We start from the raw sequence: 16,722 nt of genomic DNA on the forward strand, positions 1-16,722 counted from the left end.
GTATAGAATGATTAATATTGGTTGTATAGAATGATTAATATCGGTTGTATAGAATGGTTAATATCGGTTGTATAGTATGATTAATATTGGTTGTATAGAATGATTAATATTGGTTGTATAGAATGATTAATATCGGTTGTATAGTATGATTAATATCGGTTGTATAGAATGATTAATATCGGTTGTATAGAATGATTAATATTGGTTGTATAGAATGATTAATATCGGTTGTATAGAATGATTAATATCGGTTGTATAGAATGATTAATATTGGTTGTATAGAATGATTAATAGTGGTTGTATAGAATGATTAATATCAGTTGTATAGAATGATTAACATCGGTTGTATAGAATGATTAATATCGGTTGTATAGAATGGTTAATATCGGTTGTATAGAATGATTAATATTGGTTGTATAGTATGATTAATATTGGTTGTATAGAATGATTAATATCGGTTGTATAGAATGATTAATATCGGTTGTATAGAATGGTTAATATCAGTTGTATAGAATGATTAATATTGGTTGTATAGAATGATTAATATCGGTTGTATAGAATGGTTAATATCGGTTGTATAGTATGATTAATATTGGTTGTATAGAATGATTAATATTGGTTGTATAGAATGATTAATATTGGTTGTATAGAATGATTAATATCGGTTGTATAGTATGATTAATATTGGTTGTATAGAATGATTAATATTGGTTGTATAGAATGATTAATATCAGTTGTATAGAATGATTAATATCGGTTGTATAGAATGATTAATATTGGTTGTATAGAATGATTAATATCGGTTGTATAGAATGATTAATATCGGTTGTATAGAATGATTAATATTGGTTGTATAGAATGATTAATAGTGGTTGTATAGAATGATTAATATCAGTTGTATAGAATGATTAACATCGGTTGTATAGAATGATTAATATCGGTTGTATAGAATGGTTAATATCGGTTGTATAGAATGATTAATATTGGTTGTATAGTATGATTAATATTGGTTGTATAGAATGATTAATATCGGTTGTATAGAATGATTAATATCGGTTGTATAGAATGGTTAATATCAGTTGTATAGAATGATTAATATTGGTTGTATAGAATGATTAATATCGGTTGTATAGAATGGTTAATATCGGTTGTATAGTATGATTAATATTGGTTGTATAGAATGATTAATATTGGTTGTATAGAATGATTAATATTGGTTGTATAGAATGATTAATATCGGTTGTATAGTATGATTAATATTGGTTGTATAGAATGATTAATATTGGTTGTATAGAATGATTAATATCGGTTGTATAGAATGATTAATATTGGTTGTATAGAATGATTAATATCGGTTGTATAGAATGATTAATATCGGTTGTATAGAATGATTAATATTGGTTGTATAGAATGATTAATATCGGTTGTATAGTATGATTAATATTGGTTGTATAGAATGATTAATATTGGTTGTATAGAATGATTAATATCGGTTGTATAGTATGATTAATATTGGTTGTATAGAATGATTAATATTGGTTGTACAGAATGATTAATATCGGTTGTATAGAATGATTAACATCGGTTGTATAGAATGATTAATATCGGTTGTATAGAATGATTAATATCGGTTGTATAAAATGATTAACATCGGTTGTATAGAATGATTAATATCGGTTGTATAGAATGATTAATATTGGTTGTATAGAATGATTAATATCGGTTGTATAGTATGATTAATATTGGTTGTATAGAATGATTAATATTGGTTGTACAGAATGATTAATATCGGTTGTATAAAATGATTAACATCGGTTGTATAGAATGATTAATATCGGTTGTATAGAATGATTAATATCGGTTGTATAGAATGATTAATATTGGTTGTATAGAATGATTAATATCGGTTGTATAGTATGATTAATATTGGTTGTATAGAATGATTAATATTGGTTGTATAGAATGATTAATATCGGTTGTATAGAATGATTAATATCGGTTGTATAGAATGATTAATATTGGTTGTATAGAATGATTAATAGTGGTTGTATAGAATGATTAATATCAGTTGTATAGAATGATTAACATCGGTTGTATAGAATGATTAATATCGGTTGTATAGAATTATTAATATCGGTTGTATAGAATGGTTAATATCGGTTGTATAGAATGATTAATATCGGTTGTATAGAATGATTAATATCGGTTGTATAGATTGATTAACATCGGTTGTATAGAATGATTAATATTGGTTGTATAGAATGATTAATATCGGTTGTATAGAATGATTAATATTGGTTGTATAGAATGATTAATATCGGTTGTATAGAATGATTAATATTGGTTGTATAGAATGATTAATATTGGTTGTATAGAATGGTTAATATTTGTTGTATAGAATGATTAATATCAGTTGTATAGAATGATTAATATCGGTTGTATAGAATGATTAATATCGGTTGTATAGAATGGTTAATATCGGTTGTATAGTATGATTAATATTGGTTGTATAGAATGATTAATATTGGTTGTATAGAATTATTAATATTGGTTGTATAGAATGATTAATATCGGTTGTACAGAATGATTAATATTGTGTGTACAGAATGATTAATATCGGTTGTATAGAATGATTAATATTGGTTGTATAGAATGGTTAATATTTGTTGTATAGAATGATTAATATCAGTTGTATAGAATGATTAATATTGGTTGTATAGTATGATTAATATCGGTTGTACAGAATGATTAATATTGTGTGTACAGAATGATTAATATCGGTTGTATAGAATGATTAATATTGGTTGTATAGAATGGTTAATATTTGTTGTATAGAATGATTAATATCAGTTGTATAGAATGATTAATATTGTGTGTACAGAATGATTAATATTGGTTGTACAGGATGATTAATATTGGTTGTATAGAATGATTAATATTGGTTGTATAGAATGATTAATATTGGTTGTATAGAATGATTAATATCGGTTGTATAGAATGATTAATGTCGGTTGTACAGAATGATTAATATCGGTTGTATAGAATGATTAATATCGGTTGTATAGAATGATTAATTTTGGTTGTATAGAATGATTAATATTTGTTGTATAGAATGATTAATATTGGTGGTTATATTCCTGCTGTACAAACGTTACACGTAGCATATATCCCTGGTGTACAAACGTTACATATAGCATATATCCCTGGTGTACCAACGTTACATGTAGCATATATCCCTGGTGTACAAACGTTACATATAGCATATATCCCTGGTGTACCAACGTTACATGTAGACTATATCCCTGGTGTACAAACGTTACATGTAGCATATATCCCTGGTGTACAAACGTTACATGTAGCAAAGTATAAAAACTGTTGCAGTAGTTATCTACCCAAACTGTAGAAATGAATGCATCTATGCTATATATCTATGCTATATACCTGACAGATGTTTGCTACAGCATCACTTTCCGAGTCAATGTAGCTATCATATTGTGGTTCAACCGTAAGCTCAGCATGGAGTATTTGCTCTATAGGCATATCCATCGTAGAGTCAGCCTCCTCCAAGTCAGCTTGACTGTCAGAGTCTTTCGCTTTCTGTCTTTCATCCTGCACAGCTAAAAGTTTAGTCGCGCGTGTATAAAGACCTTAGACTATTTCTTATCTATTTATAGCTGAAATTATGTAAGTTAGATTTTTACTTAAACAGACTTCATGTAAAACTAAAAACTGAAGTTCATTTATTTCTCTTTACCATATGAGAGAAGACAATTTTATATCTATAATGAGATGCAGTTGACACTAATTTACCCTGAAGTAAGTAAGTAAGCACTGACATGTATGTACATGTATGTGCTGACATGTATGTACATGTATGTGCTGACAATGATCATCATCAAGTTATTCATGCTTGGCTCAAGCAACGCATCGCTGTTCATCAACCAATAACAATTTGTATTCACCGACGTTTCTCTGTACATAAACCAATAACAGTTTGTATTCACCGACGTTTCTCTGTTCGTCCACCAATAATAGTTTGTATTCACCAGTGTGTTTCTGTTTATCATTCAATAATAGTTTGTATTCACCAGTGTGTTTCTGTTCATCAACCAATAACAGTTTGTATTCACTAGTGTGTGTCTGTTCATCAACCAATAACAGTTTGTATTCACCAGTGTGTCTCTGTTCATCCACCAATAACAGTTTGCATTCACTAGTGTGTCTCTGTTCATCAACCAATAACAGTTTGTATTCACTAGTGTGTGTCTGTTCATCAACCAATAACAGTTTGTATTCACCAGTGTGTCTCTGTTCATCCACCAATAACAGTTTGCATTCACTAGTGTGTCTCTGTTCATCAACCAATAACAGTTTGTATTCACCAGTGTTTTTCTGTTCATTAACCAATAACAGTTTGTATTCACCAGTGTTTCTCTGTTCATCAACCAATAATAGTTTGTATTCACCAGTGTGTCTCTGTTCATCAACCAACAACAGTTTGTATTCACCAGTGTGTCTCTGTTCATCAACCAATAACGGTTTGTATTTACCAGTGTGTTTCTGTTCATCAACCAATAACAGTTTGTATTCACCAGTGTGTCTCTGTTCATCAACCAATAGCAGTTTGACCTTCCCCAGTTTTATGAAATGTATTAATGAGGATTTATTCAAACACCTGATTAAGTTGTCTTCTCTTGTTGTAGAACCTTTTTGTAAACACGTAGCTATATCTATGTCATAGTCTGCAGTTTTAAAAATCAGTAAAATTTATAGTAGATGAAGATAAAAATTGAGATCAGAATACAATGCAGTAAAACTTTTACATACAAATTTAATTTATTTTGGACTTTTCTTCGCACGTTGAATTACATAAGTATGAATATAATATTTATTGTTTAATTTGCTCCAGTCAAAAGACTTATGACACTTTTTTGATAAATAATGTTGCTAATGACTCCTATTAATAAAAAAAATGTATTTTTTTTTCAAATGCAAAAAGATGCATTTATGAAAAATACAATTAACAAAAAGATATTTTTATTGTCACCTGAATACAGTTTGATAGAAGTTTAGGTGATGAAGAGTACCTGTGTGGAGTTGAAGGTGATGATACAAATAATCAGTATAACTCTAACATGGACTGTGTGAACTTTAAACTTAGCATTTGGGCTGTTTGAACTTTGAACTTAGCTATTGCACTTCAATTTTCACACTTTTCATCTTTAACATTTACTTTCTGATTTTCAATACCAATATCTACTTTTATGTGATAACATATGTATATATTAATGTAATCATATATGTATATATGAATGTAATCGTAAGCTGGAGGTACATGTAACTTAGGGCCAAATATTGACTAAAATTCTACATCACATGTTGAATACTCCCATGTTTAAGTAACTGTAAGTATAGTATTATAGTGAGGATCGTTATCCTTTCATCATGCAAGACAAACTGCAGTAACTAATACATCATAACAGAAAAGTTAGGTACGATCCCACCAATCATATTTCTCACTATCAGCCGCACCACTACCTAACATTTGGTAGGAATGAGAGAATTGGAGTTGTCTGCATCTTTTCTTGCATAACATTTTATGTCTGCAAAAATGTCTGGCTCGGTCCTGGATTTTGGCTGGACACGTCTGAGTCTAGTGGCAAAAAAAAACAGCCCCAGTTACAAAGAACAATTTAATATTGAATGCCTTTGTTATCACCCCCCATGACCTTTCTTGGGAATAGAACTGCAACCTGTTGTTTGCACATCTGTTGTGCTAGACCGAGAGCAACCGTGGCCTAGTGGCCACGGTTGCTCTCGGTAAAGATGTATGTTTACTATAAATAACGCAATATACGCCTTAGATACATGTAGTCTTTTTGGCATAGCTAGCTCCAGCGAGTGCTAGCGCTCACACACCTACACTCATTTTATTGGCCACCAGATATGTCGGAGCAAACTTTGCTTTATAGTCAATGCTTTCTTGAAGAGACGTCAGTTGTATCAACCCAGTTTTATTGACTTTCATTGATGCAGTGCTATATGGCAATATTTATGGCTATATTTTACAGATCCTCTTGTGAATTCTACTGGCTGAATTTTATTTTAAACGATGGATCTGCAGGTCAGAATCTTGCACCTGCATACAATTTTCCCACGACCACACGAGCGGAGCGGAAGTGTGGGAGTTTTATGATAAATGCATGCGCACACAACTTACGAAAATTATTCATCAACAATGAGACGAACCCTCGTCAAGAAATTTCATCAAAAAATTTAAGCATCGGAATTTAAAGTCGTTAAAGTATAATAACGATACAAAACACATTTAAACCTATTTAAATATGTTACCAAGTCTTTGTAAACCTATGATAATATCTTAAAACTCACCCATCTGATCGGATTATACACAAATAGACAGATTAATTTCAACGAAAATCGCCACAAAACACTTGAAAAGCTTGGTTTAATAAAAGTTAAGACCGGAAACTAAAACGCCGAGGGACAGATAATAGAACGATGAAGTATGAAGATGTCTTGCGCATTTCACGAAAAAGTAACGTGCACTTTTCACCAGTCTATAGCATTGTCGAATTGCCGAAGGTTTTGGCCATTAACATAGGAGTACAGAAATCGTTTCATTTTTGCTGATTTCAATTTTTTCATTTTCATTTGCCAACACATTTAAATACTTTCCCATTCTAACTGATGTCCAACGCAGTATAAGTAAAGGCAAGCAAATTACGATGATATTTTTTAACGTTTCTTATGAGATTATTACAATAATTAACTATAAGTTTGGACGACTACAGAACAATGACTACGTAGTACAGACTTTCTAAAAATCTAACGCAGTGTAAGTAAAGGCATGACGATGATATTTTTTTTAACGGTTCTAATGAGATTATTGCAATAATTAATTATAAGTTTGGATGACTACAGGACAATGACTACGTAGTACAGATTTTCTAAAAATCTATATAAATATCACAACTTCGTGATATTGTTAGCTATGCCGTTTTGAAATGTAAACAAAATTGTGCATTGGTTTTTTATTATTACTATATAAATAATATTGGTTATTCTAATAATATCAATGCATTTTACTTCTAATATTGGCCAATATTGCATTTCTTTTTTTGCAGGAGGAGAGATATAAACATATAATCTTTTCCTTTCATTATTACTATTTGTTGTATATAATAACACCCAGTTTACTATATTCTAGAAAAATATACTATATATATATATAGTAGAAATTAGTATATATTTTACTATATATATACGAAAATCTATATAAATATCACAACTTCGTGATATTGCTACCTATTACGTTTTGAAATGTAATCAAAATTGTGTATTGTTTTTCTATTATTACTATATTAATAAAATTGATTATTCTAAGAATATCAGTGCATTTTACTTCTAATATTGGCCAATATTGCATTTCTCCTATTGCAGGGGGAAAATATAAAGATCTTTTCCATTCATTACTGCTTATTGTTGTATATAATAACACCCACACCCAGTACATTACAGCTACCATTGCAGTTATCCTATTGCACTGCAGAGCCATTTGATTGCTAATATTGCATTTCTCAACCATCAGTACCCTTTCTTTTTTTGCCAGTATCTCTGGCCATCTCTTTGGTCGTGGGCTGTATGACAGTGGAATTTCTAGTTTAGACTATCCTTTAATACAACAGTCTGCTAACGGTGATCAATATTTCATTTACCTAAAAAACATTATTAGAAGCATACGGAATATTTTTCACCTGTACTAAATAGCGAGCAAGCAACATGCCAGCATTTCCTAATGTTGATAAAATAGCCATTAGCAATGCTGAAATAAGTCCAAAAGGCAGCACAGGGTTAGTATATTAGCTGACTACAGGTTAGTTGAGCAGCGGCCATAGCCAACATTATAATGGAAGTGACAGAGAGCAGAGTGGGTTCTTACCAACATGTCTATGGAGGTCACTCCCTAGCACGGCTAAGGAAAGACAGACAACAAAGAGCATACACTGGCTGATAAGCATCGTTTAAATTTCTAGGAGTCATCTAAACCTGAAACTGAATAGCGAAAGAGGACAACTACAGTAATAAGTTGGCATCTACCCACTACTTCATGCAGGTATGGAGACCCCCAATACAGCCAAAGATTCTACTACAAGCTAATCGTACTTCTAGTCTAAAGTCACATTGTCCCAGCTTGAACGTGGCTCTGATATGAAATATTATCAGTGACACAGAACAAATTTGACCAAAAAAGAAAAAAAAAGCATAAAATTCGTTCGATGGGAGACCACCAAAGTGATAAAATGCTTTTTATGGTTGCTGTATTACCTTCTCTTTTCATTCCCTGCCGCAGGCATTTCATATAGCGACAGTACTGGCACCTGTTCCTTTGGCGCTTGTCTATGATACAATTTCCTTCATCTCTACAGGAATAGCTTAAATCCTTTCTCACGGTTCGCTTGAAGAAACCCTTGCATCCTTCGCAACTAGAAACATGAATTGAGACTTTTGCGTCTATCAGAAAGTGAAACACCGTGATCAAAAGTTTGATAGTACTCAAAACTAACTGCGGGAAATTACACATGGAGAAAAAAGTTGAAAACAAAAATCAGACAAAATATGGAAAATAACAAGTTCGAATGCAGAACCTTTATCATAATGACTTGATGAAAATAAAAAAACAGTGAAATCTTACAGTTTAAAAGGGTTGAAAAACAATAGAGAGAAGAGGTAATAAAAAGGAACAATAGAAAGAAAGGACAGTAAAAAGGAACAATAGAGAGAAAGAATAGTAAAGAGGAACAATAAAGAGAAGGAATAGTAAAGAGGAACAATAAAGAGAAAGAATAGTAAAGAGGAACATTAGAGAGAAGGAATAGTAAAAAGGGACAGTAGAGAGAAGGAATAGTAAAAAGGAACAATGAAGAGAAGGGATAGTAAAAAGGAACAATGAAAAGAAGGGATAGTAAAGAGGAACAATAAAGAGAAGGAATAGTAAAGAGGAACAATGAAAAGAAGGGATAGTAAAGAGGAACAATAGAGAGAAGGATAGTAAAGAGGAACAATAAAGAGAAGGAATAGTAAAGAGGAACAATAGAAAGAAGGATAGTAAAAAGGAACAACAGAGATAAAGGATAGATTTGAGGAACAATAGAGAGAAGGATAGTAAAAAGGAGCAATAAAGAGAAGGAATAGTAAAGAGGAACAATAGAGAAGGATAGTAAAGAGGAACAATAAAAAGAAGGAATAGTAAAGAGGAACAATAGAGAGAAGGATAGTAAAAAGGAACAATAAAAAGAAGGAATAGTAAAGAGGAACAATAGAGAGAAGGATAGTAAAAAGGAACGATAAAGAGAAGGGATAGTAAAGAGGAACAATAGAAAGAAGGGATAGTATAGAGGAACAATAAAGAGACGGAATAGTAAAGAGGAACAATAGAGAAAAGGATAGTAAAAAGGAACAATAAAGAGAAGGAATAGTAAAGAGGAACAATAGAGAGAAGGATAGTAAAGAGGAACAATAAAAAGAAGGAATACTAAAGAGGAACAATAGAGATAAGGGATAGATTAGAGGAACAATAGAGAGAAGGATAGTAAAGAGGAACAATAGAGAGAAGGATAGTAAAGAGGAACAATAAAAAGAAGGAATGGTAAAGAGGAACAATAGAGAGAAGGATAGTAAAGAGGAACAATAGAGAGAAGGATAGTAAAGAGGAACAATAAAAAGAAGGAATAGTAAAGAGGAACAATAGAGAGAAGGATAGTAAAAAGGAACAATAAAGAGAAGGAATAGTAAAGAGGAACAATAGAGAGAAGGAATAGTAAAGAGGAATAATAGAGATAAGGGATAGATTAGAGGAACAATAGAGAGAAGGATAGTAAAGAGGAACAATAGAGAGAAGGATAGTAAAGAGGAACAATAGAGAGAAGGGATAGTATAGAGGAACAATAGAGAGAAGGATAGTAAAGAGGAACAATAAAAAGAAGGAATAGTAAAGAGGAACAATAGAGAGAAGGATAGTAAAAAGGAACAATAAAGAGAAGGAATAGTAAAGAGGAACAATAGAGAGAAGGATAGTAAAAAGGAACAATAAAGAGAAGGAATAGTAAAGAGGAACAATAGAGAGAAGGATAGTAAAGAGGAACAATAAAGAGACGGAATAGTAAAGAGGAACAATAGAGATAAGGGATAGATTAGAGGAACAATAGAGAGAAGGATAGTAAAAAGGAACAATAGAGAGAAGGATAGTAAAGAGGAACAATAGAGAGAAGGGATAGTATAGAGGAACAATAGAGAGAAGGATAGTAAAGAGGAACAATAAAAAGAAGGAATAGTAAAGAGGAACAATAGAGAGAAGGATAGTAAAAAGGAACAATAAAGAGAAGGAATAGTAAAGAGGAACAATAGAGAGAAGGATAGTAAAGAGGAACAATAAAGAGACGGAATAGTAAAGAGGAACAATAGAGATAAGGGATAGATTAGAGGAACAATAGAGAGAAGGATAGTAAAAAGGAACAATAGAGAGAAGGATAGTAAAGAGGAACAATAAAAAGAAGGAATAGTAAAGAGGAACAATAAAGAGAAGGAATAGTAAAGAGGAACAATAGAGAGAAGGGATAGTATAGAGGAACAATAAAGAGACGGAATAGTAAAGAGGAACAATAAAAAGAAGGAATAGTAAAGAGGAACAATAGAGAGAAGGATAGTAAAGAGGAACAATAAAAAGAAGGAATAGTAAAGAGGAACAATAGAGAGAAGGATAGTAAAGAGGAACAATAGAGAGAAGGAATCGTAAAGAGGAACAATAGAGAGAAGGGATAGATTAGAGGAACAATAGAGAGAAGGATAGTAAAGAGGAACAATAAAAAGAAGGAATAGTAAAGAGGAACAATAGAGAGAAGGATAGTAAAGAGGAACAATAAAAAGAAGGAATAGTAAAGAGGAACAATAGAGAGAAGGAATAGTAAAGAGGAACAATAGAGAGAAGGATAGTAAAGAGGAACAATAAAGAGAAGGAATAGTAAAGAGGAACAATAGAGAGAAGGATAGTAAAGAGGAACAATAGAGAGAAGGAATCGTAAAGAGGAACAATAGAGAGAAGGGATAGATTAGAGGAACAATAGAGAGAAGGATAGTAAAGAGGAACAATAAAAAGAAGGAATAGTAAAGAGGAACAATAGAGAGAAGGATAGTAAAGAGGAACAATAAAAAGAAGGAATAGTAAAGAGGAACAATAGAGAGAAGGATAGTAAAGAGGAACAATAAAAAGAAGGAATAGTAAAGAGGAACAATAGAGAGAAGGATAGTAAAAAGGAACAATAAAGAGAAGGAATAGTAAAGAGGAACAATAGAGAGAAGGGATAGTATAGAGGAACAATAAAGAGACGGAATAGTAAAGAGGAACAATAGAGAGAAGGATAGTAAAGAGGAACAATAAAAAGAAGGAATAGTAAAGAGTAACAATAGAGAGAAGGATAGTAAAGAGGAACAATAGAGAGAAGGAATAGTAAAAAGGAACAATAGAGAGAAGGATAGTAAAAAGGAACAATAGAGAGAAGGGATAGTATAGAGGAACAATAGAGAGAAGGATAGTAAAAAGGAACAATAAAGAGAAGGAATAGTAAAGAGGAACAATGGAGATAAGGGGTAGTATAGAGGAACAATAGAGAGAAGGAATAGTAAAGAGGAACAATAGAGAGAAGGGATAATATAGAGGAACAATAAAGAGACGGAATAGTAAAGAGGAACAATAGAGAGAAGGGATAGTATAGAGGAACAATAAAGAGAAGGAATAGTAAAGAGGAACAACAGAGATAAGGGATAGTATAGAGGAACAATAGAGAGAAGGGATAGTATAGAGGAACAATAGAGAGAAGGGATAGTATAGAGGAACAATAAAGAGAAGGAATAGTAAAGAGGAACAATAGAGAGAAGGGATAATTTAGAGGAACAATAAAGAGACGGAATAGTAAAGAGGAACAATAGAGAGAAGGGATAGTATAGAGGAACAATAGAGAGAAGGCATAGTATAGAGGAACAATAGAGAGAAGGGATAGTAAAGAGGAACAATAAAGAGAAGGAATAGTAAAGAGGAACAACAGAGATAAGGGATAGTATAGAGGAACAATAGAGAGAAGGGATAGTAAAGAGGAACAATAGAGAGAAGGATAGTAAAGAGGAACAACAGAGATAAGGGATAGTATAGAGGAACAATAGAGAGAAGGGATAGTATAGAGGAACAATAGAGAGAAGGGATAGTATAGGGGAACAATAGAGAGAAGGAATAGTAAAGAGGAACAATAGAGAGAAGGAATAGTATAGAGGAACAATAAAGAGAAGGAATAGTAAAGAGGAACAACAGAGATAAAGGATAGTATAGAGGAACAATAGAGAGAAGGGATAGTATAGAGGAACAATAGAGAGAAGGAATAGTAAAAAGAAACAATAGAGAGAAGGAATAGTAAAGAGGAGCAATAGAGAGGGGATAGTACAAATGTGAAATTAAAAGGCAGTAAGAAGAGATTAATAAAAAACATTGCCAAAGGGAAGGTAAACTCAAACAGGTGCAACAGGAAATGTTATAGACTGAGACCAATTGAATTATTTGTATCTAATGTGAGCACATGAAAAAATGAAGTCAACCTTGTATCTTCATGCGATACAGATGCTGTGTGACTTTTAGCATCAAACGTGATCTTGCAGAACAACAACAACGTTATTTTGCAAAATTTATACTCTGGTCGTGCAATACGCTGTGAGCAACCCTTATGTGTAATAACAACCTGCACAATTAATCTCAGATGCAACGAGATGAATGAGTAGGGCAGATGGCAGCATGCCCGGCTGCAAAGGTGGTTGCTTGAGTTTCATCCAGCAGTGAAGAAGAGTTACCATTTACGAGTACAGTTTGCCCCTTCATAAGTAACTTTGTCCCTTTATGAGTACAGTTTGCTCTTTATGAGTACTGTTTGACCCTTTATGAGTACAGTTTGCCCTTTTATGAGTACAGTTTACACCTTTATGAGTACAGTTTGCCCTTTTATGTGCACAGCTCACCCTTTTATGAGTACAGTTTGCCCCTTTATGAGTACAATTTGTCCCTTTATGGGTACAATTTGACTCTGTGCTGCACAAGAACGCTTAACACTCTCTCTTCTGAATTTGAAGTCATTTTTCTCACAACTATTTTTCATTTGTGATATTTGATATCTTCTGCTATATTGGATTTATTTAGTCTTACAAAGATTGACTAGAAAAAGCTTGTTGTCTCACTCAATTACTAGCCAACAAAGATTGTAGTGGGTAATAATACATCAGTGATTCATCACTGCAGAGATCCAACATAAGCATGATATGGAATCATTTTAGTTTCGTTCTCATCAGAATTATGGATGCGCAGGCAAAACAAAGGCAGAGGCTACGCTATTATCAGCTACCAGGAGATACAAAAGTAACAGCGGCTGTGCTTTTACTAGCTAACAGGAGAAACAAAAGTACAGAGGCTGTGCTATTACTAGCTAACAAAGGGGAACAAAGGGAACAGAAGCTATGCTATTATAAGCAGCTAATCATTGATGCAAAAATAAATCCAGGAAACATAATTGGCTCTCGGTTCATTAATATTTGATAGCTGATAAGCTTAGTGGGCGACACAAACCAGAGCGTGATGAATGTTCTAGAACAAATATGTTTGTTTCTATTCTTCACCAGAAGTCTATTCCTATTCTTCACCAGAAGTCTATTCTTATTAGCGTATAAACTAAGCAAATATTGTCCAATGATACAAGTACCAACTAGGAGAAAACTATTTCAAAATAACCTACACCCAAAAATTTTGCGCCAAAACTATTTACATCAAAAGTCTGCAAAACTGACCTATGTGAAAATGTTTGTTCTAGGGAAGAATATAAATGTGCGAAAGATCTATGCAAGATGGCTGGTATCAGAAAGACTTGAATTTACATGTAGTAGCACATGCTGTAGGGTTTACATATAGTAGCACAGGCTGTAAGGTTTACATGTAGTAGCACTGGCTGTAGGGTTTACATGCAGTAGCACATGCTGTAGGGTTTACATGTAGTAGCACTGGCTGTAGGGTTTACATGTAGTAGCACTGGCTGTAGGGTTTACATGTAGTAGCACTGGCTGTAGGGTTTACATGTAGTAGCACTGGCTGTAGGGTTTACATGCAGTAGCACATGCTGTAGGGTTTACATGTAGTAGCACATGCTGTAGGGTTTACATGTAGTAGTAGTGGCTGTAAGGTTTACATGTAGTAGCACTGGCTGTAGGGTTCACATGTAGTAGCACTGGCTGTAGGGTTTACATGTAGTAGCACTGGCTGTAGGGTTTACATGCAGTAGCACATGCTGTAGGGTTTACATGTAGTAGCACTGGCTGTAGGGTTTACATGTAGTAGCACTGGCTGTAAGGTTTACATGTAGTAGCACTGGCTGTAGGGTTTACATGTAGTAGCACATGCTGTAGGGTTTACATGTAGTAGCACTGGCTGTAGGGTTTACATGTAGTAGCACTGGCTGTAGGGTTTACATGCAGTAGCACATGCTGTAGGGTTTACATGTAGTAGCACATGCTGTAGGGTTTACATGTAGTAGCACTGGCTGTAGGGTTTACATGCAGTAGCACTGGCTGTAAGGTTTACATGTAGTAGCACTGGCTGTAAGGTTTACATGTAGTAGCACATGCTGTAGGGTTTACATATAGTAGCACATGCTGTAAGGTTTACATGTAGTAGCACTGGCTGTAAGGTTTACATGTAGTAGCACTGGCTGTAGGGTTTACATGTAGTAGCACTGGCTGTAGGGTTTACATGTAGTAGCACTGGCTGTAGGGTTTACATGTAGTAGCACTGGCTGTAAGGTTTACATGTAGTAGCACTGGCTGTAAGGTTTACATGTAGTAGCACTGGCTGTAAGGTTTACATGTAGTAGCACTGGCTGTAGGGTTTACATGTAGTAGCACATGCTGTAGGGTTTACATGTAGTAGCACTGGCTGTAGGGTTTACATGTAGTAGCACTGGCTGTAGGGTTTACATGCAGTAGCACATGCTGTAGGGTTTACATGTAGTAGCACATGCTGTAGGGTTTACATGTAGTAGTACTGGCTGTAAGGTTTACATGTAGTAGCACATGCTGTAGGGTTTACATATAGTAGCACATGCTGTAAGGTTTACATGTAGTAGCACTGGCTGTAAGGTTTACATGTAGTAGCACTGGCTGTAGGGTTTACATGTAGTAGCACTGGCTGTAGGGTTTACATGTAGTAGCACTGGCTGTAAGGTTTACATGCAGTAGCACATGCTGTAGGGTTTACATGTAGTAGCACTGGCTGTAGGGTTTACATGTAGTAGCACTGGCTGTAGGGTTTACATGTAGTAGCACTGGCTGTAAGGTTTACATGTAGTAGCACTGGCTGTAAGGTTTACATGTAGTAGCACATGCTGTAGGGTTTACATGTAGTAGCACTGGCTGTAAGGTTTACATGCAGTAGCACTGGCTGTAAGGTTTACATGTAGTAGCACTGGCTGTAGGGTTTACATGTAGTAGCACTGGCTGTAAGGTTTACATGTAGTAGCACTGGCTGTAAGGTTTACATGTAGCAGCACTGGCTGTAGGGTTTACATGTAGTAGCACTGGCTGTAAGGTTTACATGTAGTAGCACTGGCTGTAAGGTTTACATGCAGTAGCACTGGCTGTAAGGTTTACATGTAGTAGCACTGGCTGTAAGGTTTACATGTAGTAGCACTGGCTGTAAGGTTTACATGTAGTAGCACTGGCTGTAAGGTTTACATGCAGTAGCACATGCTGTAGGGTTTACATGTAGTAGCACTGGCTGTAGGGTTTACATGTAGTAGCACTGGCTGTAGGGTTTACATGTAGTAGCACTGGCTGTAAGGTTTACATGTAGTAGCACTGGCTGTAAGGTTTACATGTAGTAGCACATGCTGTAGGGTTTACATGTAGTAGCACTGGCTGTAAGGTTTACATGCAGTAGCACTGGCTGTAAGGTTTACATGTAGTAGCACTGGCTGTAGGGTTTACATGTAGTAGCACTGGCTGTAAGGTTTACATGTAGTAGCACTGGCTGTAAGGTTTACATGCAGTAGCACTGGCTGTAAGGTTTACATGTAGTAGCACTGGCTGTAAGGTTTACATGTAGTAGCACTGGCTGTAAGGTTTACATGTAGTAGCACTGGCTGTAAGGTTTACATGTAGTAGCACTGGCTGTAAGGTTTACATGTAGTAGCACTGGCTGTAGGGTTTACATGTAGTAGCACTGGCTGTAAGGTTTACATGTAGTAGCACTGGCTGTAAGGTTTACATGTAGTAGCACTGGCTGTAAGGTTTACATGTAGTAGCACTGGCTGTAAGGTTTACATGTAGTAGCACTGGCTGTAAGGTTTACATGTAGTAGCACTGGCTGTAGGGTTTACATGTAGTAGCACTGGCTGTAGGGTTTACATGTAGTAGCACATGCTGTAGGGTTTACATGTAGTAGCACTGGCTGTAGGGTTTACATGCAGTAGCACTGGCTGTAAGGTTTACATGTAGTAGTACTGGCTGTAAGGTTTACATGTAGTAGTACTGGCTGTAGGGTTTACATGTAGTAGCACTGGCTGTAGGGTTCACAAGTAGTAGCACTGGCTGTAGGGTTCACATGTAGTAGCACTGGCTGTAGGGTTT

The 16,722-nt window shown here is 34.3% G+C and overlaps 2 protein-coding genes across 3 annotated transcripts in view; one reads left to right on the forward strand and one right to left on the reverse strand.

Moving 5' to 3' along the window:
• The window catches only part of LOC137404401 (retinoic acid receptor RXR-alpha-B-like), a 73,046-nt gene that overhangs the window by 25,724 nt on the left and 30,600 nt on the right, over window positions 1-16,722 (reverse strand). For both annotated transcript variants that reach the window (XM_068090601.1, XM_068090600.1), the window contains exons 4-6: window positions 8,347-8,504; window positions 7,961-7,993; window positions 3,442-3,617 (exon numbers count right to left, since the gene is read on the reverse strand). In XM_068090601.1, the coding sequence (XP_067946702.1) occupies window positions 3,442-3,617; window positions 7,961-7,993; window positions 8,347-8,504 (367 nt within the window). The remainder of the gene's footprint in view (window positions 1-3,441; window positions 3,618-7,960; window positions 7,994-8,346; window positions 8,505-16,722) is intronic.
• LOC137404085 (glutamine-rich protein 2-like) overlaps window positions 13,406-16,722 on the forward strand; it is a 7,327-nt gene continuing 4,010 nt past the window's right edge. The window contains exon 1 of the mRNA XM_068090241.1: window positions 13,406-13,468. Within this exon, the coding sequence (XP_067946342.1) occupies window positions 13,406-13,468 (63 nt within the window). The remainder of the gene's footprint in view (window positions 13,469-16,722) is intronic.

The sequence above is a fragment of the Watersipora subatra genome, chromosome 9 (genome assembly GCF_963576615.1).
Source record: "Watersipora subatra chromosome 9, tzWatSuba1.1, whole genome shotgun sequence".
In the NCBI taxonomy this organism is placed as follows: Eukaryota; Metazoa; Bryozoa; class Gymnolaemata; order Cheilostomatida; family Watersiporidae; genus Watersipora; species Watersipora subatra.